The sequence below is a fragment of the Cibotium barometz genome, chromosome 50 (assembly GCF_041138505.1).
Source record: "Cibotium barometz isolate CiBa-2024 chromosome 50, ASM4113850v1, whole genome shotgun sequence".
NCBI lineage: Eukaryota > Viridiplantae > Streptophyta > Polypodiopsida > Cyatheales > Cibotiaceae > Cibotium > Cibotium barometz.
This window is the reverse complement of record NC_141095.1, coordinates 435,842-461,196: the sequence shown is the minus strand read 5'-3', so window position 1 is coordinate 461,196 and position 25,355 is coordinate 435,842. Positions and strand designations below refer to the sequence as shown.

The window sequence follows — 25,355 nt, the reverse complement described above, 5'->3', positions numbered from 1 at the left end:
TTTGTAGTCTTATATCTCTATGTTATGGTTGTAGGGAAGAGAAGAGAATAGAAGGAAACTCAACCATCCATCTCTCTTGTGTGCGTGTCTATTGTAGATGAATAAATTAAGCCTAATAAATAAGATTAAGAACATAAGAATGAAATGCTAATCACAATAAGCACTAGAGCATGAACAAGAGATACTAAAAGATACCATAACCATGAGTTTTATCTTTATTCAAAAGGTAGGGTTTATATATAACTTTAGGGCATCACCATACCCACCTCCCATGTGGGATAAATCCATAAGGCCATAAAAAAGTGCATAAATCGGACACCGTCTATCCCATCTATAAGTACCCCATGACTTAAAATGTTTTACCATCCTCATAAAAAACCTAAAGAAAAAGGGGTTTACCATGGAAAACTATTAAACAAAGTAACAAACTCCCAAAACGATGCAGACTCTGCAAGGACATCGATGGAATTAGTACCCATAACCTCCCACTCTCAGGTAAATTGGTTCTATCATTTTGGCATCACACACTCAAACAGAGAGAGAGAGAGAGAGAGAGAGAGAGAGAGAGAGAGAGAGAGAGATGATGATGATGATACCAGGACTCTCCAAGGGTAAGAATGGGACTTTCACTCTACACTCATGTAACTTGGTCCACGCCAATTCCACACACATAGAGAGAGTGAACATAGTCAAAAGTGACGCTAAGACTCACCAAGAGAGTGAAAAGAGATACACATAGTCAGAAGTTACGCTAAGACTCACCAAGGATAGGAATGGGACTTTTATCCATATCCTCTTACAGTTAGGTAACTCAGTCCACACCATTTCCACACACATAAAGAGAGTCTGAAAGGCAAACATACACATATAAAAAATGACATAAAGACTCTCAATGGACTTTCACCCATATCCTCTTATACTTCGGTAGCTCGGTCCACACCATTTTCCCACACATAGAGAGAGAGAGAGAGAGAGAGAGAGAGAGAGAGAGAGAGAGAGAGAGAGAGAGAGAGAGAGAGAGAGAGAGAGAGGGACATACACAATACAAGAGAGAGATGTATACTTTCATCAACATCAAGAAGAGGAAGTTAGGGGCGGCGACGTTGGACTGGTGGAAATGGATAGTAGAGAGGGCAGAGCAGATCCCAAAGAAGGTGCTTCTACAGTGATAAGGATGATGGCAAAAATGACAAGTAGGGAGCAGGCTGATCAGGGCCCCTTGGGGAGCCTAGGCAACAAGAGATTAAGGTTGAAATATGGAAAAAATATGTGTTAAAAAAATACACTATCATGTGGTGGAACAAGGTGAGAGGGAAGTGCAAGACCAAAGCGTTGATAAGGGAGGAGAGAGGGTGTGGAGGGGGGGAGGAGGATGGAACTCCACCAAAATCTACATTTGTAGATGAACTAATTAATCCACATAAATGAGATTAAGAGCATGAGAAGAAATGCTAATCACAATAATCATTAAAGCATGAACAAGAGACACTAAAAGATACCATAACCCCATGAGTTTTGTCTTCATTCAAAAGTAGGAATTATATAACTTTAGGGCATCACCATAACCCCTCCCATGTGGGATAAATCCATACACCGTCCATTCCATCTATTTTACTCTTGTGTGTATGTGTTTTCTTGCAAGGAGCTCAAGCTCATCCTCTACCTCGCATTTTCTCAGCTTGAACTAGTTAGCGATCGAGTTTCTCATTTTATAAACGAGGTAGTGAAGTTCTTACTTGTAGAATTCCTAATGGTTCCTCACAATTTGTCACACACATAATTATTTGTAACCTAATGGTCAAACGGACAAAACATTATGTGCTACTCTCACTAAAATAGTGGAAGCCATTAGAAGTGATTAGGAGCATAGGCTAGGTAGTTATTTACAAGAAATATTCCTTTACTATACTCTATGAAAAGTATAGAGTGTCTTTAACTCTTATCATTGTCCAATAACCTTTTGAAATGTGTGGCATTGACTTTGTTAGAGTCAAATTATCCTATAGCAAGGATAACATAAGCACAATACAATGTCATTACCATAGGCTACATAGCCATATGGGATGAGGCTAGGCAAGGCTAGTACAAGAAACACCACTATTTGTGTATGAGAATATTATCTTTAATTTGAGTGTTCACTTGAACTAGTTAGCGATCGAGCTTCTCATTTTATAAAACGAGGTAGTGAAGTTCGCTCTTAATCATCACAAGTCGTCATACTATTATCCATAATCCAATGGTCAAAAGGAAAATATTATATGCTATTCTCACTAAAATAATGGAAGCCAATAGAAGTGGTTGCGAGCATAAGATCATATAGGCCTACTAGGTCGCCTATAAGAAATACACATTTTAATTTCTCCTTTGGGCTAGAATGACTATGTTGCCGATAGGTATAGATTCATATGCTCTGTCTCCTCATCCCATATTTCTATTAGAGAAGTATCACAAGATGATATTACTAGATAGGATGATATATGTGGTGAATGAAAAATGAGGAGTTTGAGGATCGGATCAAGGATACAGAGTGGGTATTCTTGTCAAAGAAAATGTTTTATGTGTGGGACGGCAATCATCACATTGTAGCATGAATGCTAACTCTTTGAATGTGGTGTTAGGTTTTTTAAAATAGCAATGGAGTTATTTGGTTCATAATGAATGTAGCATTCAAGAATGTACAATCAATAATTATCCTTGAAAAGCTAAATTAAATCAAGACTTAGAATAGTACATGAAATAGTTGTCAAAAAAATTGAAGCACAAACAATGATTTGACAGTAATTTAAGAGATAAGGATAGTAATAAAGGTGGCATGGTATAGCATGCAAAATGGAAAACACAAGGTGAAAGACTAAGGAGTGGGACTATTTAGATATCTAAGATCAAACCACAAGAATTGGTGAAAATCAAAACCTTGGAAAAAATAGAAATGGAAATATATTATCGCCCTTTAACTAAATATATGTTATTCAAGTTCAAAAAAAGGACGATAAGACAAGAGAAGAAAGGATTTGGGGATGAACCTCTCTTGAAATCAATATGACATGCCCTCCTCCGTAGTCGTGGGCGTCTGGACCACCCAAGCTCAATCCCACAATCAATGAGTGTACCGCTGGTGTGGGTGGTATCCATGTCCTGCTCTGCTGCTGCAGTGGTCCATCTGGCGCAGTGATGGCTGGACTAAAGAAGTCTGTAATGTGCCTCTGAGTCTGGCTCTCTGTGCGCCTAAGCAAGCTATCTCTATATCTCCGCAGCTCAAGCAAGAACAATCCCAAACACCTCTGGTCCCGGTACCCCATGACTCTGGAAAGTGGTCCAAAACCCTCTCTGAATAAACAGTGGAAACGACCACGTATCTCATAGCATGCAGTACAATGGCATATATAATGCAGCTCTGTCTCTGGCTCCCCATGGCATACTCGGCATATCATGGCCTCAGCTGGTATACCTCTATATCGGCCAATCTCAATCTCAAGCTGGTCTGAGGATGTGCGAATCTGACCAATAGCACATCGTACTGCATGAGACAAGTGTACATCCATGTAACTGGGTCGGATCACAAAACCATCTGCTGTGAGCTGAAGAAAATGCTCTCTATAGAAACTGAAGACTCTAAGGAAGATAGCCCCGAAGTGGAATTATACAAAAGAAGCTATTAATTTTACACACAATCGAAAGATAAATGAAGTTTTTGCACTTCTAGGCATAGGGACGGACCATAAGTTCAAAGAAACTCGCTTATGTTAAATCCTTTGATGTCAAATTTGTTGGGATTAAGGGTATGGAAAATCTTTCTTTCCACATTAAAGCTAACACCATGGAAGGCAAGTTCTATGTCATGACAACTACCGCTACGGTTGGCGACGGCTACACCAATCTTGTGTGCTTCACTGATGACGTCTTAGATGCCAAATTTGTTGAGATTAAGGGTATGGAAAATCTTTCTTTCCGCATTAAAACTAACACCATGGAAGGCAAGTTCTATGTCATGGCAGCTAGTGCTACATTCAGCAACGACTACACCAATCTTGTGTGCTTCACTTGAGGACGGCTTAGATGCCAAATTTGTTGAGATTAAGGGTATGGAAAATCTTTCTTTCCACATTAAAGCTAACAACCATGGAAGGCAAGTTGTATGTCATGATTGTATGTGGGATGGGAAGACATCAAATACCATTTCCATTTGGGAGAGGAGGGTGGATGGCAAAACATCAATGCCATATCCATTGGGAGAAATACCCAATAACTTTTCCAGCTATAGCTAGACAAGAGGAATTGCCATTTGGAGATCAACATGGAACATCGGTTACCCCATCATTACCTCCTATAGCCAGTCAACTCACAGAACCTCCCAAACCACAACTGAAGATATGTCTAAGAAGCTCCGGTTACCACCATAACAAAAGATGTCCAAAGACCTTGTAACCAATCAACTCACACAATTAGCCCAAATCACAACTGAAGATCTTGTAACCAAGTAAAGAGTAACACCCTACGGAATCACATAAACTACTCTGTGAGGTAGTAATGGATACCGAAGAACCTTCTCAAGGACCCAAGGAGTTTACTACTGTATGTGTTCCAAAGAGCAACACCTTGAATATGATTAACAAGGCAACAAAGAGAACCGTGTGGGTGCCATGCCAACACTTGAAAGGTAATACAAGGATTTGGGTGCCTAAGGTGATCCACAATATATGGCTAGAAGAAACCCTTCAAGGCACTAATCCAAGCAAAATTGACATCAAGGGAACCAAGAAGTGACTAATAGAAAGGAAAAAAAGTTTAACATTATGTATGTAACATGCCCTTGTTACCAGTGAGGCAAAGCATGAGTCGATGAAAAGAGGCTCCAAAAAGCTTTGATTGCTAAGGGTTCAATGAAAAGAAGTGACTAATAGAAAGGAAAAAAAGTTTAACATTATGTATGTAACATGCCCTTGTTACTAGTGAGGCAAAGCATGAGTCGATGAAAAGAGGCTCCAAAAAGCTTTGTTTGCTAAGGGTAATCAAGCAAAGCAAGAGTCAATGAAAAGAGGGTCCAAAAAGCTTTGATTGCCAAGGGAAATCAATCCCATTCTTGATGAAAATTGGCTCAGTCATAGAAATCTTTTGATTAACCATAGAGATCAACTTCTACATTTGTATAACTTGACATCTATGATCGTAAGACTGGTTTCTATATAAACTCCCTCCCTCCCTTTCTACACTTGTAAAAATCAACAAAGTACTGAGAGTATGGTAAAACTTCTGCAGATGTATGTACTTAGGAAAATTCCTAGCTCTCTGCACTTGCTTTTTAATACTTATATTCAAATGGAGAGAGTGGGTTCTTGTTTCTGTTGTTGAGTTTATGGAACATATGGGGTTGGCTCAAAAGTGGGTTGATATACATTATGCCCTCGGTCATCAACACCATTATGGATGCAATAGGCGAGGATGTTGAAGCTCATGTGAGTGGGTAGGAAAGTTTACCTAGTGATTGTCCTTGTTGAGTGCAAGCAATTGAATCTAAGAGACTTTTGGCCATATGCATCCCTTTATGTGAAAACTAACTCTCCTTTGTAAGCTACCTTTTCAACACTTCCTCACAAAAAAAGGGGTCAATAAGAGGGCTCTCATCGTCACACAAAAAAGGGGTCAACAAGTGGTCTCTCATCTTTCCAATTTTCAGAAACTCCAACAATGGGACATGGAAGGGTCAATGTTGTGTTTTGGGACCCTTTTAACCATGGCTAATTAAAGCACTACCTATAGCTCGTGTAGCCTCTGACTAATGTATGGTGACAACATATGATGTAGCCTCCTAACTAATGTCTTGGCTTTAGTGATTCTAGCTTCAATCCAAAAATATTTCAGAGCCTCTTAGCCACTTGCATATTAACCAATGACACATTTGGCACGTCTCTTCCGTTTTACCTGCACCACCTCTACTGTAGGACACTTCACCAATAAGATTGGAAATTTTCTTGCTTAAATTTGTGACAAGGTATAATGAAAACTCAAAACAAAAGCAATTGCTTCATCTTTCAGTAGTAGGCATATGCAAAGCATTTGGTGCGAAAGGGTTTGGTTGCACCAAAGCTTGATGAAATCAAGCCTTGTCCATGCATGCTATAAGGGAAAGTTGACTATGTAGGTAAAGGTGCAATGCCTTGGCCGAGATATTCTTTTACATGTTCGAGTATTCTTCATTGAGATGTTTATGGGAAATTTCAGTTCAGTCTCCTATAACTCATGTCTAGAATCAAAGTGGATCTTGTGTAAACCATGAAAAAGTTTCACATGCTTACATTTAGGAGGATTTCCCTCGTCCTACAGAATGGCTCATCAACAGTGCCCTCTTCCCACCCGCCCCGTCCAACAAAAAAAAAAAAAAAGACAACTCGGATGCTACTCATCAAGGGACGTTGCCAATCATGATGAAACTAATATGAATAAGATGATATGAGCTGAGAAGTTTGCAAGTCAAAATATACAAAGACCCATGAGCCAAGAAATAATATACCAAGCTAAGATGGTACACTGGGAGCGACTCTCCCATGTTTACATACAACTATGATCCACAACAAGTTTTCTTTGCCAATATCAGAACTGTCTGAGAAGAATCACTTTGGTGAATTAAGTCCTGTGACAAAAGTGAGTGGCCTGTCCATGCTTCCGTCAATGGCAAACAAAGTCCGTACAATTGAGTTGCCAGGATGGAAGGAAGAATCAATGCCACACAAAAGAATGTGCAAGCTTTAGCTCCGTACACTATCTTCGAAAGCAAGCCACTTTCAGAACCAATCACACGGTAACAGGCTCTGCTGCTACTTTTCTTTGCCGCTCACTTACTGACATGTAGAGGCCCTGTCCAAACATGCCCAAAATAAACTCAAGCATATAATTCTGGCTTATCTTGTTCCATTTGTCCCCTAATCACAAAACTTACAAATCATCTAGAAGGTGTACTCATCAAAGCTATAAGGTGAAAGGCGTACTCATCAAAGCTAAGTTTAGCAGTCAAAAGATGCTTTAGGAAGGAAAAAATGAAAATTAGCTTAAATACATAAAGTTTGTGGTCAGCATGTTCTCCAATCATGAGGTGAGATCATGTTAAGAAGATGCACGCGGCAAGTCTACAGGGGAACACATGAGTTAGGGTTTAGCAAACAGTGCTGGACGTTGTGAGAGAGGACAGGCCCTGACTGTATGGGAGTTTAAATAACATGGGATTGGTGCAGAGCTGTGTCTACTTGTGGAAATTGTTCTAGTGGTGTTTGATACAGTCAGGACTGAGGCCCTGACTGTATGGGAATTTAAGTAACATGGGATTGGTGCAGAGCTGTGACCATCATCTATTTGTGGAAATTGTTCTAGCGGTGTTTGATAGTCATATCGCTCTCCTTGATGTGAACAAGCTCACATATACATACAACATGAGTTTCCGAGAGCCCAGTAATGCCTTCTTGGACCTACAAAAAGTGTACACTACACAGGCATATAGTGACAACATCCGTAACGTGTATGCATGCATATTCACACGTGCATGCATGTTTTTCAACACAGATACCTACCAAGTTGAAAAGTAGGATAAACCTTACAAAACTAAGAAGACCATGCGTGCTCACGTTCTATTATAACTTTTATAATCACTTACTGTAGTTGTGTGTATTGTTGCCCCTGTGGTCATGCCTATGATCTGGCCGGGAACAAGCTGAAAGTTCAACCGTTGCAGAAGAATAGCCAATGCAACAGTCGCTTCCAACATGGCAAACTGGTCACCTACACATTTGCGTGGGCCACCACTGAACGGAATATACCTAATCAAGAAGAGTACACCATCATCAGAAGCCAAAAGAAGTAGAGCAGTTTCATGCTAATCAAAAAGTGGTGATAGAACAGGAAACATTACCTAAAGTCTGTATTGGATTCATTCGGCATTGGCCCATCTATATCAAACCTCTCCGGTACAAATTCCTCTGCTCTTTCCCAGACCTAAAGTTTTATTATTGGCCACAAATAGGTACATGAGACTTACAACCAAAAAAAACGTTTGGACCTGTCCATGCCAATCCACCTTAGGTAAAGGCATGAAGAAACCTTGAGAAAAGCACATTTGTAGATTGCCAACAGGGATAACCACATCAAGCGGCAAAGGCTTAGTACACAACACCTCGGGGGAATGATGGATATTGTACACTGAAATCATTATGTCTTGCCCAGTTTCAACTTTGTAACCTCCAGGAATAATATCAGGTTCTTGTGCTCTTCTTATCAAAACCTATCACCGCCCCCGTGTGAGGTTCCAAACAGAGACACGGTAAGAACAAAGTAGTAGGTGATTCTGCAACCTTTAATAGGAGCTTTATGTAAGATCCAGACAAAAGGAAAAAATGGAAAACACATACAGGGGGGTGAGGATAGAGGCGCATTGACTCATTGATACACCGGGTCAAGTATTTCAGCTCTTTCATGTCGGAATACCGGGGGTTGCGACCCTGAAGAACATGGTCGAGCTCCTCTTGCACTTTCAAGTATGCTCCTTGACTCTAAGTTGGACCAAACAAAGGCTTTCTGTCATCAAAACTGTGTCACAATTCTTTTGCCCCAGTATAAAGTCTAGAAAGGTAGTGCAGGCTGAGAAAGCATCAGAATGCCACAAATCTACACGAAACAAATAAATTACTGCCTTGAAACTATTTGCCCATAGAAACATTGTATCTAATAGTTAGAAGGTTGCGGATATCATGGCAAGTGTGCCAAATTTCAAAAAAAATGGTGAAAGATATCATCACCCAACCCCACACATAAGGGGCCTTCTATCAGATTGAGCTTGCCATTGAATGGCATGTGATCAAGCAAGGAGAAGACAGCCATGTGCAGCATATGCAACTTGAGGAGATCCACCCAAGGGCCAGGGTGTTGGTATTATAGCAAAAAGGAAGAGGTAAGAAGGGCACCAGGGGCACATACCCCTAGTCACATGGTAGTGGACAAAGAACTGCCAAAGAAGAGATACCTTGGTGTGAGCAAAAAGAACATCCAAAACAATATCCATCTTGTCCCAAACAAATTTGAAGATGGGTTGGAAAAAGAAGTAAATGAGAGGTTCAATCTCCGGTTCACCTGTAGTCAATAGAAAACCTGTTTCTGACAATTTCCATCGTGTAAAACTGTCCTAAATCCCTGTTTACAGCCATGGGGTTCTGTGATTAGCAGAGAGAAGAGAGAAAGAGAGTGCTGTGGTCCACAAATCAGCCCCATAATAGTCAGATAGTCATCATTTTGTAGAAAATCAGCCAAGAAAGCAATTGTTTTTGCATGGAGAGCTAGCAGAAACAGTTGACCAGCACATTGGGTCCTGTATATGAAGTCGACCAGCTCATAAAGGGTGGAGAAGCAATCAGTCAGCCTTGGCATCCATGCTGCATGTTAAACACCTGTAGTGGCCAACACACCTTACACATGTAGATCTGCTAGGGTTTTTGCCAAAAGAGTAGTTCTCCACTCAAAATAGCTACATGAGTTGGTGTGCACTTATTAGGTAATAATTATACTTTAATTCTACTAATTACAAAGGACAAGATTCTTTTTTGGAATTTATAGCTTATATGATGACAAAATCCTGAAAGGGCCACCTTCAGTGTGTGAATCCTGCACCCATAAACCTTAGTAAAATTGAATTAAAAGAAATTGTGCACACTTACCACCTGCAAAATATACCGCTTTAGGCCTAGGCAGAGTATGCACACATGTCCAAAGGGGTTTTAGACGTCCCCAGGCTCCATGAACATTCACAGTCAAAATACCAGGCACTGTCCATGTAGACAAAACATGTCACAAATAAAACAAAAGCCAACACACACATGGCTATGCAAAATGTTACTGGAAAAATTTCCCACCTCTCATCTTTACACCTTGAAGTCTTCCGTTGTGCACAACGCGAAGATCAGAATGTCATGGACACCATCCATGCAGATCTGGGGCACTCACGGGCACCGCCCATCTTGAGTATACCCATACATGTCAGACTCCTCATGAGTGCCGACCATGAGTCCCATGTACATCTCCAGCAATAAAATAGGAGATGGTGACACAGACCATCACTAGTGCTTTAGAGAAGTACCAGGCCCTCCATGACCGATTCCAAAAGCTTTTCCTTGGGGACAATTTGCTTGGATCCTCTGAGTGAGTTTCCATATCGCCTGAGCAAGGCTATGGAATCGGAGTTGGACCGCGAACTCCACGAACTATTGCGATCAGGATTCCTACGCTCTAGTGTGTCCCCGTTTGCAATACCGATCCTTTTTGTCAAGAAAAAGGATGGATCTTCAGACTTTGTGTGGATTATCGTGCTCTTATCAAGCTGACACTTAAGAGCGAGTTCCCAGAGAGTAAGCAAAGAGAAGGATAGAGAGAGAGGCAGCTATAGAGAGTGTGCAAAGATATAATATATATATATATATATATATATATATATATATATATATATATAGAGAGAGAGAGAGAGAGAGAGAGAGAGAGAGAGAGAGAGTAAAGAGAAGGATAGAGAGAGAGAGAGAGAGAGAGAGAGAGAGAGAGATGTACTTTATATAAGAAATGGCCATACGTAAAAAAGTGTATTGAAGTACGGATTGTCGAAGAAGACATCCCTACGACAACCTTTCGCACTGAATGGGCCCACTATGAGTTTGTGGTCATGCCCTTTGGCCTAACAAGCACCCCAACAACATTTAACCACATGATGATGAGTTTGTTTGTGGACTTGATCTGAAAGTGCCTTCAATTGTTGGGATTACGTACTAGTTTTTTCAACTACCGTCGAGCAACACGACGTAAGTGATGAAGTTGCTAGAAAGCAACAAGCTTTATGTCAATGAGAAGAAGTTGGAATTTTATTTGTACGACGTGCGTAATCACCAACACAACCATTGGAGCTATGTTAAAGCAGAATGGTCATCCAGTAGCTTACATGTCTCTCAAGTTGATTCCTACACCAAAAAAAAAACAAAAACAAAAACAAAGAAACCAACAAAAAAAAAAAACTCGGTCTATGATCTAGAACTCCTAGCTGAGATCTAGGCCCTAAAGCATTGGAAACATTTTCTATATGGGCGCGATTTTGAAGTTTGCATGGATCACCCGGCTTTGCGCTGGCTTCAGAGGATGCCAAGTGAGCAACGGAGTAATCGGCAACGCCACTAGAGCCAAATTTTCCAACAATTCGGTGACATGATTGAGTATCTTCCAAGAAAGGCCAATCCAATGGCCGATTTATTAAGCTGGAAAGGAACAGTGTCCTACATCCAATCCACTCTGATAGAGCTTGCTCAATGCTGATGCAAGACTAGACGATATGAAGCACGATATGAAGCACAAGTACGCGGATTCTGATGAATTCGGTACTCAATGGGGACAGGCATTGGAAGCTACATGACCATTTCCATTCTTGCCACGTTTTGTAGAAAATAGAGAGACAATTTTACTGGCCCAAAATGAGGCGGGGCATATTCACGTGTATGCGACGTTGTCCTATTTGTCAAAAGGTGAAAGCATCGCATGGGAAGAAATCAGGTTTGTTACAACCATTGCCTATTCTCGATGGCCCTTTCCAAGACATTTCAATGGATTATGCCTCCCAATCCAAGTAAGCGTAACACAGTGTTTGACGGCTGTTGATTATTTTAGCATGCTTATTCCATGCAGGGCTGATGTTGCATAGTTGTTTATCCGGCATTGGTACCCTATTGGTAGCATGCAATAAGTTGATCGTCGTAATGCGCAACAAAGCCTTCTTTATACTCGTGAGTTTATGCAATTCCACTTTACTTCAGAAAGAAAGAAAAAACGAAAGTTATATTAAACGTCTTCAAAAGACCTAGTGGGTCTATGAGACCACTCAAACAAAGTTTTCAGAGAAGCACATGAGAATTGCAAACTTTCTTTCCATGTTTCATTTTCAGATTGTGCATACTCCAGGAAAGAAAAATGTGGTGGCATTATCCAGGAGGCCTTATGTGGCTGCAGTATCAGTGGCCTCTCATGGGGACTTATCTGCTATGCGAGATTTGTATCATTTGGATGCTAATTTTTGCCAAGATATGCGTCCAAAGGTTATGGACAAATGTCACGCTCCACCTTATGCTAGTCATAGAGGTATCATGCCTACTACACGCATGATTGAGAGATATTTCTTTTGGCCAAGCATACGTAAAGACATTGAGGCATATGTACGTGCATGTATTACTTGCCAAAAAGTAAAATTTGACAGGCAAAAACCTCCAGGTTTGCTTCAGCCATTACCTATTCCCTCACAGCCATGGGAAAGTATTACTATGGATTTTATTATGGACTTGCCTAGATACCAGCATGGGAATGATGCTATTTGGACCATTGTGGACAGGTTTAGCAAGCAAGCTCATTTCTTGCCCGTCAAGAAAACCATTAAAGTTGATCATATGGTGAAGCTTTTTCTTGCTAATATTTTCAAGCATCATGGTATGCCTAAATCCATTGTTGGGGATAGAGATCCTAGGACTACGAGCCTCTTCTGGAGAGCTTTATTTGATAACATGGGCACTAAACTTGAGTTTTCATCAGCTTATCATCCCCAAACGGATGGCCAAAGTGAAGCTGCAAATTCAGCCAAGTTGGATTTGTTGAAGTGTTATGTGGCAGATCAAAAGACTGCATGGGAGAAGTATCTTCCACTTGTTGAGTTTGCCTACAACAATACGATCCATGCCTCCACGGGAAAGGCCCCGTTTGAGATTATTTATGGCAGAGTGGTTTTGCCACCCATCCTTCGTCCCCCCTTGGGAACTTTGGAACTGGCCGCCTCCATGCAAATAAGGTGGGCCGGCCAGCTGTTCGACGTGTGCCCCTTCCATCGCTCAGGGTGATCCTCCTCTTGCATATAGGCGGCTGTGCAGGCGACCTCTTCATCTGGCTACCCACAGACGGCAGCGCACAGGCGACCTCTCCATCGCTTACCCACAGGCGACTGTTCCTACTCTTGCTCCCAGGCGACCTTTTTCTTGCCAACAGGCGGCTGCGCCCAGGCGCCACCTTCTCTACCTTGCAGGCAGCTGCGCACAGGTCTCACTCCTCTCTGGCCAGCAGGCGGCTGTGCCCAGGCGCCACCCTCTCTACCTAGCAGGCGGCTGCGCACAGGTCTCACTCCTCTCTGGCCAGCAGGCGGCTGCGCCCAGGCGCCACCCTCTCTTGCTTGCAGACGGCTGCGCACAGGCCCTCCCTCGTTTGCCCGCAGGCGGCTGTGCCTAGGTGTCCTTCTCTAGCCCCCATGCAGCTGCACTCAAGCGCCTCTGATACTTGTTCTCCCACTAGCGAGCTACAGGCGACTCTCTCACTTGCGGGCTGGCAGCAATAGCAGTAATAGAGACTTCCCCTCTCATACATGGGTGCCTAGTACTTCTGAAGGCCATATCCATTATTTTACAAGGTAAGTGGATTGAGATTTAAGCAAAGGTCTTTGGTGTAAATCTTACAAGGGATACTCTCTGCTGCTAACACCCGTTCGGTGCCGGGTAGTCCAAGCTTTTGGAGAACCACGGTCCATGGGTGCCGAGATTGGCAGAGCCAGGCGTTAGTACGGGAGCGCCTGTTTGTGCGTGGTCCTGGAACACCAGTGGCGCGCTCTCTGCGGATTCCAATGAAGGCACAGGACCGTAGAGATTAGACTTCTTCAAGTGAATCGCTCTCCTTCGAACGTCTACTTCAAGTCTCTTGTTTGGTAATTGTATTCATCTCAGTTGTACATGGACATCTTCTGGTTCATTGAACCCATGGAGCATTGTAACACTTAAATACTCCCAATAATATATCATATATTGAGGGGGGGTCGGCCCGTTCCGGCCCCAGTGCTAGTGTCCATTCAACATTTCATTTCATTTCAGTTTTCAGTTGTTATTGAGTTGTCCATTTATATTGTGATATTTAAGTTGTGCTATTACGCGTGTGGGTGTCCAACAGAGTCTATTCCCACTTGACGGGATCGGTTTCAGCTACCCTGAACCCGCCTTCTCACACCCGCGGCTGCTATCTGCTGGGGTACCCGCTTGCTACTGTCCTTTGTACCCGCTTGCTGCTGTCCTCTGTACCCGCCTCCAGCACCTGGTTGCTGCTGCCCTGTACCCGCCTCTAGCACCAGGTTGCTGCTGCCCTATACCCGCCTCCAGCACCCGCCTGGTTGCTGCCTTGTACCCGTCTCCAGCACCCGGTTGCTGCTGCACTGTACCCGTCTCTAGCACCAGGTTGCTGCTGCCCTATACCCGCCTCCAGCACCCGCCTGGTTGCTGCCTTGTACCCGTCTCCAGCACCCGGTTGCTGCTGCACTGTACACGCCTCGGTTGCTGCTGCACTGTACACGCCTCCAGCACCAAGCTTGCTGCTGCTCCTGTACCTTGCATCAGTATTGAATGTTGCTGCCCTTGTGCTCGCCATCAATACACGCCGACTACGGCTGTCTGCACTGACCAGGACCACATTAAAGGGGGGACAGTTTCCTCACCTTACATCCCAATTTAAATCTACATCAAGTACTTGTTTTTGTATTTCAAATTCAGATAATATTAAATTTAAATGTTGTTTTTCCAAGTCTTGTGTAGGTAATCATCACCACCGGTTGCCTTCACCATGAAGGCTACTGGGATGGTAATCTTTCCCCGCGAGTACCCTGACCATACCCTGACCACGCCCTTACATTCAGAGGAGCCAGTGAAGGTCAATGGGGTTTGAGGGAAACTGGAAGCAAAGCTTACTTGGGAGCACCAAGTATCACTCCCTCCGCGGTGTCTTACCCTGCCAGGTGTTAGTGCCTGTTGGTGCACAGTCCCGGAAGACGAGTGCGGGGTGGGTGTTCACCCAGTGAAGGTGGAAGACTGCCTATGATTTGGTCTACTCCGACAACCAATTCTTCATCAATAGAAATCTTATTGTTTTCAGTGTATTCACTCCATGTTATGGAGAAATCTGGCCTTGGGAAGCTTATTGTTCAGGGGCTGCTTCCAAGCGCTGAGCCTTGGAAGGAGCTTCTTTTTCAGCGATTGCAGGCTAGGGCTCCTCCAGCAAGGGGGCACTTGGGCACCAGAGATACGATGGATCTTCATAGAGATGAGGAGGACAGGCCTCAGCAGTAGAGGATGGGAGGACAGATTTGCCTTGAGCATCCTGCGAGCTTGGGAGCTGCTGAGACCAGGGCTTTCTCAGAGACCTCCTACTTGTGATGAGGAGCTCATATGGAGCCCCGCGGTACGCACTGAGCAGGGTCATATGCTGGGCTCTCGGCCTCGTCTAGCCTGGGGACCATTGGCGGCAGGCCCAACACGCAGTTTTGGAGACTGGCATGCCTTTTGCAGTCTCCCAGAGGAGGTCCAGGTGGAGAGGCTGAGTCACTTCAGAGGGGGGCTGATTATGCGGGATGACATTCAGGAGGCACTCACTGAGGAGTGGTTCACGCCTTTCGAGCCAGCGGCCCCACGATGGATGGGAGCCTTTACACAGTTGGAGATCCTAATTGCTGTCAGAGCTTGCACTGAGGATGGTAGATGCCTCTACTATGAGATCCAGTATGAGGGCAGCAGAGAGTGGAGGCGGAGTCGCCTTTGGTTGCAGAGTGCATTCTTCAGAGGATACGAGTAGTGGCATATTGATCCAGACCCTGCAGATGTGGACTCTGATTGGCGCATTTGGGCATATGATGCGCGCCCTTTGGCCCGGCTCCAGTGGGACCCTGGCGAGTACGAGTGGCATGATCCTTATGCGTCCCCCGAGGCCACAGAGATTACCTTTTTCCAGTACACTGTTCGGTTGGGGAGGCATATTCTGACTACGAGGAGGATGGTCTCTCCAGCCGCAGCGGAGCATTGGCGGCTGCAGGGACTCTCACAGGAGTTCCTGGAGGATTTTTGGACCAGGCTCTGGGCTAGTCGACAGGCATGCAGGATCTCGACTTTTCAGTGGCTGGTTGCCCACAGGGGCTCTGCGGTTGGCACCTGGCTTATCTACAGTGGTCTTCCGGCGGCCTGTGGCCGACGCAGCCACCCTTTGGAGACACAAAGACACTGCCTATGGGACTGTCCACAGTCGCAGCAGACTGAGGATGATGCGCATTTTGGTCCCCCTCTCTCCAGAGGGCATGTATACGTGGGGTGCCGCTGCTTGGTCAACATCGTCAGGGCCTGCTCTAGGATACGAGACGAGGTAGGACAGCCACGCTATCAGATTCATTAGGGGCCAGCCTCGCCTTGTTCCTTCACCAGACTTCTCGTCCGCCGTCTGGACACAGGAGAGGGATCTACGATGGGAGCTCCTCAACAGCCTCACCATCTGGTTCACCTGGAGAGCCCGGTGTTTCAGGGCCTTTCAGGGGAGACTGGAGCCACCAACAGACACTGTTCGAGGGATTTGGCAGGAGCTGATCCACACCCTGCGCGGACAGTATGACCGCATTCGGGGCGACTCGGATGTGACGATCTTGCGGCGCCAGGCCTTCCACACCACTTGGCGCAGCGGCCCCTTCTATACGCTACACGCAGGAGTCGCCCGCTGGCATTACAGGCCACCTGTTTGGCTTTTCCTCCCTCCTATTGTATGATATAGCTCTCAGTTTTTTGTACTCATCTTTGTACCCTCTGTGCACCTAGGGAGAGTCTCCCTAGCTGCCTTGATTGGATCTCTGCTCTGCCTTCTTATGAGCAAGAGAGGTTTTTTTTGTAGCCCAATGGGCGGGTTTTTTTTTAACTAATGAAAGGATCTTTTCTCGAAAAAAAAAAAACTGGCCTTGGGACCCTTGAACACTTGTACATATAAATACTCCAAGAAATACAAACTGTCTTGAGGGGGGGGGGAGAGGCGGCCCTTTCCGACCCCAGTGATGGTGTCTAGTGTTCTTTGTCATCTCCAGTTTTAAGTGTTGCAAGTATTGTTCCATTATTTGTATTAGTTAAGTGATCTAAAATGTGTATTTTATCTTCCGATTTGTAGGCCTCCTATAAGAAGCGGTTACAGCTTTAACCATGTAAGCATAGTGATGGGTTGTATATCCATCATATCTCAACCTATCAACGGGATGGTGTCTAGTGTTCTTTGTCATCTCCAGTTTTAAGTGTTGCAAGTATTGTTCCATTATTTGTATTAGTTAAGTGATCTAAAATGTGTATTTTATCTTCCGACCCCAGTGATGGTGTCTAGTGTTCTTTGTCATCTCCAGTTTTAAGTGTTGCAAGTATTGTTCCATTATTTGTATTAGTTAAGTGATCTAAAATGTGTATTTTATCTTCCGATTTGTAGGCCTCCTATAAGAAGCGGTTACAGCTTTAACCATGTAAGCATAGTGATGGGTTGTATATCCATCATATCTCAACCTATCAACGGGATATCTAACCCGAGTAGGCCTGCGTACACCGGATCATTGTCGAGTGTTCTCAAAACAACCCTAGTTCTCCATGTACCAAGAGTAACCAATGACGGAATGCCAAGTTCCTCATTAAAGCTTTGCTCGGAGCCACTAGTGTCACCATCCACATAAGAATGACCTGCTAACAAATCAGGCACAAAAGGATGATCTACCTTTTCCTTCCCTTTGCGTGATACATGTGACATAGTAATGGGTTCTATACCCATCATATCTCAACCTCTCTAACCCGAGTAGGCTTGTGTACACCTTGATCATTGTTAAGTGTCCTCAAAACAGCCCTAGTTCTCCATACACACCAAGAGTAACCACTGATGGAATGCCAAGTTTCTTCTCAAAGCTCTGCTTAGAGTCACTAGTGTGACCATCCACATAGGAGCGACCTACTGAGTGATCAGGCATAAAAGGTTGATCTACCTTTTTCTTCCCTTTACATGATACATGTGTACAAGCACCTGTAGTACTACGAGATGATGCATCTACATTCCTTGCATCTATCCTCAACCTACTTGACCTTGGACTAGCATTGGATCCATTGCTAGAGGACTCTCCACGTCCAATAAGCACCTATGATTATTGCTCTACATGTGGGATAACATCATTAGTTCTTACATCTCCATCTTCAGTTGTCTTCTCTGGTGTATACCAGCTACTCGTCTCATCAAAGACAACATCAATGCTTACTCGCATCTCACGAGTAGTAAGGTTATAGCATCTATAACCTTTCTGCTCCAAACCATAACCAATGAAGATGCATTTCTTTGCTTTTGGATCCAACTTGGTTCTCACTTCATCAGAAACATGCACATATGCAATACATCCAAACACTTTTAAGTGAGACACATCTGGTTTTATGCCTGTAAACTTTTGTTCAGGCATCATAGCCTGAATAGCTATAGTGGGGGTCTTGTTCATAATGTAAACAGCAATTGTTTCTGCTTTAGCCTAGAATACTCCAGCATATTCTTTTCAAAGATCAAGACACGAGCAACTTCTACAATGTGCCTGTTTTTCCTTTCTACAACACCTTTCTATTGCAGAGTGTACCTCTGTATGAATTGCCTCTTGATTCCCTACTTTCTCAATAAATCACTAAACTCATTGGAGAAATATTCTCCCCCACTATCCAATCTTAGGCATTTGATCAACATACATTTTATCTTCTCGACCAAGGCTCTAAATCTCTAAAAGTGAGCAAATACCTCACTTTTCTCCTTCATGAAGTAGGCCCACACTTTTCTAGTGTGGTCATGTAACATAGACTATAGTACCTACAACCTGCAATTGTTGCAGTCTTGGCTGGTCCCCATACATCAGAATGTATAACATCCAATGATCTTGCACTGACATAAGTTTGGTCTGCATACCAAGCTTAAACTTCGGCAAACTTGCAACAATATTTTGGACCCCCATAGACTTCAGCCATTGTATATTCACATAACCAATGCGCTTGTGCCATATGTCAATATCTACGATGACATCTGTCCCATGCACAAACATGGTTGCCTTCACTTCAGAGATGTCATCCAAAGTAAACATCATGTCATGTCTGTTACCCTTTGCAACCAAGAGACATTGATTTTTGATTTCTTTCACAAAACACCCTTCAGAATTGAACCTCACTTACAGACCCAACCCAACCATTTGTCCAACAGAAACCAAGTTTTTCCCAATATTAGAGACATAAAGTATATCTGCCAAGTACTTCATTTTACCAACCTGCATATTTACCAACATGCGCAATGAGAGGTGTAGTATCATCAATTGTTTCCACATATCCTAGTTTTTTCATTTTCTGCATATCTCTAAACCACTCACCATGACTGGTGATGTGGTTAGAGGCGCCAGAATCAACATACCAAGTATCTCCCAATCTTGAAACATCTCATCTCATAGAACTAAGCATGTGTGGCATCACAAACAGTTGCTCACTTCTGTCATCACCACCGTGTTTACTTGATGATGCATAGTTGCCTTGTTGCAACTTTCCACTTTTGAGATCATTCTGCTTTTTATAGCAGTCCTTTGCAATGTGTCCACATTTGCCACAGTAATAGCACTCCATGCTTTTTGTATTTTGATTTCTTTGTCAACCACCTCGGCCTCTCTGGCTCTCCCCTGCCTCTAGAGTGGCCTCTTCCACCCATTTATACATTAGATTCTTGTTGTTGCTGCCCATGATTTATGGTTCTGAAATAACTTGCACCTTGACCTCTATATGATGATATGTCTCTACCTCTATCTGACTAAAAGACCCGGTCATGTGAGTTTCCAAAGAATAAACCTCCCTCAATATTCATCTCCCCATAGATGACAAGAGTAATTACTTCCTGGAAACCTAAAAAGTTCTCTCAAAGTCCAATGCAAGTCTAAAACTGACTATATTCCTTGCAAAGACCAAGGTCACCAATATCATATTATCATCATCTACTCGTGATCCAATAAAAGCAAGAGTATCTGCAAGCCCTTTAACCATCACCAAATAATCATTTATACTCGGCTTCCCTCTGCTACATTATGCAGCTCCTGCTTTAGCTGCATCTTTCGAGCTCGAGTGTTTGTACTGTACATCTTTACCAAGGTGTCGCAAGCCTTCTTAGGCATTTGTGCATCTTGTATATGTACAATCATAAAGTCTGTCACACTAGCAGACAACCAATACAGCGCAACTTTCTGGCTCTTTAATGCCATGCCTTAAATGCATGCACCTACTATAGGATGGGACTTTCTTTAGCAATCTCTGGCTCCTTTTCATCACCTGCAATAAAGTCCCAATATCCTTTTCCCGTAAGAAATTGATCATCTTGAACTTCCATGCTTGGAAATTATTCTTGTCTAGCTTCTCGCTCACAATATCGGATAGACTGTCAGACATCTTTACTTGCAGCAACTTACCAAATAGTGCTTGCAAATACTTCTCCACTTATAGCAAACTTGCAATCTTCAACACAGCGGTACTGCACACCTGTTATACTCCAATAGTATATGAAACATTCACACAAACATACATCCAACAATAATTGTCTAGCTTCTCGCTCACAATCTCGAATAGACTGTCAAACATCTTTACTTGGAGCAACTTACCAAATAGTGCTTGCAAATACTTGTGCACTTCTAGCAAACTTGCAATCTTCAACACAATGATACCACACCTATTATACTCCAACAGTATATGAAACATTCACACAAACATACATCCAACAACAACCTACAAATCTCAAATTCTCTACACAAACTGTCATGCAACCAAATTTTTGACACAACTTTGCTCCAACTAAAAATTGTGCATACGCAGTCAAAATCGACACCTTCACAAAGTGCCTGCAAAAAACTTACAAGGCCAAAATGGATCTTAAACACACCTGAACCATACCGAAATGTGCAACCACGAGGATGCCTCAATCTAGGACAGCCACTTCCATGTTTGCCTGTAGCTCTCACAGCTACCCAAAAGTGTTGCTCCAAAATCAAAGAGAGAAAGAGATGGAATTACCCTTATTCATGTACCGCTTCTTTTGCTTGTCTCTTGAGCTCTTCATACGAACCGGCACTCTAATACCATGAGAAGAATGCAGGGGAGATGATGATCTTGCGCTTCTTGCAAGCAAGTACATACACACAAGCAACCAAACACATAAGAGAAATGGAAGGCTGAATTTTCTTCTATTCTCTTCTCTTCTCTATAACCATAAACTAAAGAGATAAGAGTACATACTATAAGAGAAGGTACTCTCCTACTACAACATACAATGGTCGGTCCATAGTATGAACCCGACTACATGAGCTGGCACTATAACTATGCCGTAACTCTAGTACACCAATGTGGCTATCACACAGCCTGTAAACCACCGGTGACATATCAACCACGCCAATGGCGTAAGTGCAAAAGCTATCACCTGGGCAGGTCATCAAGGTCCACAACACTAGTTGAGCTCGATATCTCAACAATCTTTACTCAAGGTCTTAGTCAATTCATCTCTAAAGGGGATGCAATTGCTTGTTCAACATATTGTTCCGTCAATTTGATCCAATTGTACTAGTGTCGTTCGTGGGCCTACTCTTTACAAATGTGTCGGATACGTCTGTCTAAGCATTCTCTTTTAGGCTGAATCTGACAGTCTGCCGATCGATCGGTGAGTTTGTTGGCCTGATCAGACAATCTACTGGTATGGTCTGTCAATCAACTGGTCTGATCGAACAGTGTGCTCCAACTTTCTTGGGAGCATTATCTAACTAGTTCGGATTGCTTGGTTGATCCTCCTATATGGTTTTGCTCTTTTTCCCTAAGTCAGCTGCATCTATGCTTTCTTTTAAGGTGTTGGTATGATCTTCTTGGTCTAGTTTCTGATGAATCTAATCCTCCATGCTTGCTGTTTGTTGGTCCCACATATTCCCATGATTAAAAACCAGAATCTGAAGCCTGTCTGTCTTGGAGTTAGGTACATCTGAAGGCTGCTCCTGAGTCTTCTGCCCTTTCTGCTCTTCCGGTGTCCTTTCAACTCCTGTCATATTCTGATTCTCCTTCTCCTGATTTATTTCTTGGTCATGTTGGTTTGGAACAGCACTTCTGCCCAGTAACCAATCCACAACTTCTGAGACCTTGGCTTGCTTCCTGATATTCATGCCATTGTACCTCTCGCATATGTTTTGTTCTTCTTGAAGTGCAGATTCAGCTTTGTCATTATCTTCAGCTTCGTCTTTCCAGTAGCATTCTTTCTATGATTGTTCATCTGATTCTTCATCTGACTCCATGCTGACACAAGTTTTTGCTATCTTTTTTGTTATTGCCAGGAATCTTTCCACGTTGCTTTTCAGTTCTGCTATTCTAATGATACTCACGTATGACTAATGGTTTCCCCCTGTTGTGCTGCAGATGCCAGTTCCTTGCTTCTTTCACGAATCTGAGAAATTCTTCCATTCGTTCTTTGCTTTATCGAGCTTCTTAAACTCATTCTTTGTGATGGCTTTGCAAAATGTTCTTAGTGACCGCTGCATATTCTTCTGATATTTTTAACAGACAGTATCTGAGTCTATGTCCTCGCTCACAACATCTTTGGCATCTGTGGAATTGACAGTCTTTCCTGCAAAGGCTTTTTTTCATTGCAATATTGACACCTTCTATTTCCCATTACTGTTAAATAAAAACAGTCAGCTGTGAAAACTAAGCTACCATTCTCTGCATAGTTGTTCTCTTGCTCTAATGTCAAGGTCCTGTGTATTGCTCCCCCCCTTAGTTGAAGTATAGGAGTCTTGTATAGGACTGCACAATGTCGTATTTGAGGTCGGCTGGTACCAACCTGTTAATGAGGAGTTGGAACAGAATGTCATTCATTTGTTCCCTTAGCCTGATCAGCTCCTTGGCATGGTAAGTAGGTTTCCACACTAGCTCTGCATCCACAGGTGCCAGGCATTTGGCTGCCTCCCTCAGCCCCATCTTGTTAGTCCGCGGAGACAGCGGCAGATTCTGGTTTGTTGAAGTAGGTCAGTGTGCTCCTCTAACGTAATCTTGTTCCATTGTTCTGGTGTTTTGTTGTGAAGCAAGGTGACAGCATCATTCAGCTGAACTGTGATCAATGTGGCTGCAGCGGCGGACGCCATTGTCAAGGCAGAGATCTGCCGCCGTCAGTATCTTAGATGCTCCACCACGATCAGCTCCCTAATCAGTACTATGTGTGGCCTAGGAGAGTCAAGTGTAAGGTAGATGGTAACATTGATCGCTACGAAGCGAGGCTTGTTGCAAAGGGTTATGCTCTACAGAGGGGTATAGACTACGATGAGACTTTTACTCCTACGTCTCGTATGATCACCATTGGGTGTATTATTGATATCACAGCACATCATGGTTGGAATGTGCATCATTTGTTGGACATTAAAACCATCTTCTTGCACGCTGAGGTCTATGTATCTCAGCCTCGCGGTTTTGTTCAAAAGGGTCAAGAAGCCAAAGTGTCCAGATTAAAGAAGGCTTTCTATGGCCTTAAGCAAGCTCCTACAGAAAGGCATGAGAAGATGAATACATACTTGGTTGCACAAGGGTTTGTAATAGTCCAACATAGAGTACCACCCACTATGTCAAGGAAACTCGTCATTGTTTTATACATTGATGACATGCTACTCACAGGCCGCAATGTTAAGAAGATTTCAGCCTTTAAAGCTAAATTACAAGCTTCTTTTGAGATGTCAGATTTGGGCCCATTGCATTACTAAATGGGCATTCAGCTTTTACAGCGTGATGATGAGATTGTCATGATGCTGAAAAGGTTTAATCTTGAGGATTGTAAGCCTATGGCTACATCAATTGAGAGGGTGTCAAGCTTGGCATTCAGAATTTTGGAGAGCCTTTTGATCAGACATCATTCCACGCATCGAATCACGTGTCATTCTTCACCAAACAGCACGCTATTCCTCTCTAGGAATCAGCGCCATTCCTCAAGGAAACACGATCAGTCAATAACTCAAATTATGCCTCATTTGAAACACAATTCAATCCCTAAATAATGTATAAAATACACACAAAATCACTAAAAATCTGAAAGCACAAAATTGGTCAAATCACATGCAATTTCTTGTTGTATCACGCTTTCAAGACCTCCCAAAACTTGCAATTCTGTTTCTGAGAGCCTTGTCTATTGGGTCCCTTCTAGCTCACTGTGCAAAGGTCAGCATGAAGCCACCATACTGGCCTGATGTGTGGGTGCCGTAAGGTGTCTAGAATGGAAGAGAGGCTGGCACCAAACAAGGTTGCCAATAATGGATCACAGGGAAGCACAAGATAGAGGAGCATAAGAAGAGAGAGATTTGTACGACAAATAATTTAAACAAAATTGAGGAGATAGAGAGCAATCGCAAGAAAAGCAAAAAAAAAACCCACAAGGGTCTTACAAGACTAAAGCATATGATTTCAAGTACATTCACTCTAGGTGCACCTGAAACAACTCCTGAGGTAGATGCCTACGACTACTCCTAAGGAGGATGGAGATGACAGACCTTAGTCAATAGGTACAAAGTCCATGTCAAGACAGAAGCCGTAGTCTCATGACCTGCCACAAGCATTGACAGCAAATCATCCCGCAATTGAGTGCTTGAAACCTGCAAGAAGAAGCACCGATAGCTTTGGCATCATAAATTCTAAGTTTCATAAGTAAGTTTTCACCTGATACTATCAGCAAATGTAAGCACCTCTTCTCGGCTTGCCAAAAGGAAACGAAGAATGCTTGGATCAGCCTCATTGATGTATTCATCGTTGTCTAGTCGCTCTCCCTCCGCTTCCACAATGGCCTTACATTTGGCAACAAGCTCCTCTACTGCTTCCTGTATGACAGCCACTGCTTGGGCTGCCTTAACTTGCCTCGGTACCACCTTGCATAAAATTGGAATCTGTAAGACACCAGAAAATGACGTTAGTTCAAAACAATCTTTTGTCCTCAACATTGTAAGGCTATTGCACTAATGGATGATTGTTTGATAATAAGTTAAACCACAAAAAAATTGCATGAAACACTCAGATCCACTGTCTTGAGATGAAGGCTTAACAACTGACACGTAGGCTGAGGAAGAAGGTGTAACATGTGCTGATTAGCGCTAATTAAGCTGGGCTCTAGACTCAGATTCTGACTCCTATCCTATGTGCATTAATGCATTATTTGGAAAATGCCGCTGTTCCAACTGTCCCCGGGCTAGATCTTGCTCGAGGAACATTCTTCTGCTGATATCAACTCGCCTCTTGCTGCTCCTAGCTTGGGCTCTGCAGATCTGGCATGGGATCCTTGCATATCTTCATCTGCACCCCAGCCACCTATTTATATGCATCTGTGGGGCTGGTCTGCTGGTCTAGGGCTGGTCGGGTGGCTGTTGATGGAGACCGAATACATCAGCTGAGAGTTGTATCACATTTCACTCTCACAAGCATTGCACCTGGTATAAACTGCATGGCCTC

General features: G+C 43.2%; 1 protein-coding gene across 4 annotated transcripts in view; it reads right to left on the bottom strand.

Annotated features, from left to right (window-relative positions):
• Window positions 1-6,420: 6,420 nt before the first annotated feature.
• The window catches only part of LUT1 (Cytochrome P450 superfamily protein), a 77,709-nt gene continuing 58,774 nt past the window's right edge, over window positions 6,421-25,355 (bottom strand). For 2 of the 4 annotated variants that reach the window (XM_086786690.1, XM_086786693.1), the window contains exons 3-9: window positions 24,599-24,796; window positions 24,407-24,508; window positions 8,394-8,534; window positions 8,159-8,266; window positions 7,898-7,980; window positions 7,643-7,805; window positions 6,421-6,852 (exon numbers count right to left, since the gene is read on the bottom strand). In XM_086786690.1, the coding sequence (XP_086642816.1) occupies window positions 6,790-6,852; window positions 7,643-7,805; window positions 7,898-7,980; window positions 8,159-8,266; window positions 8,394-8,534; window positions 24,407-24,508; window positions 24,599-24,796 (858 nt within the window). In that variant the 3' untranslated portion in view covers window positions 6,421-6,789. Of the gene's footprint in view, window positions 6,853-7,642; window positions 7,806-7,897; window positions 7,981-8,085; window positions 8,267-8,393; window positions 8,535-24,406; window positions 24,509-24,598; window positions 24,797-25,355 lie in introns of all 4 variants that reach the window. The other 2 variants (XR_015264131.1, XM_086786692.1) reach the window with 2 other exon arrangements.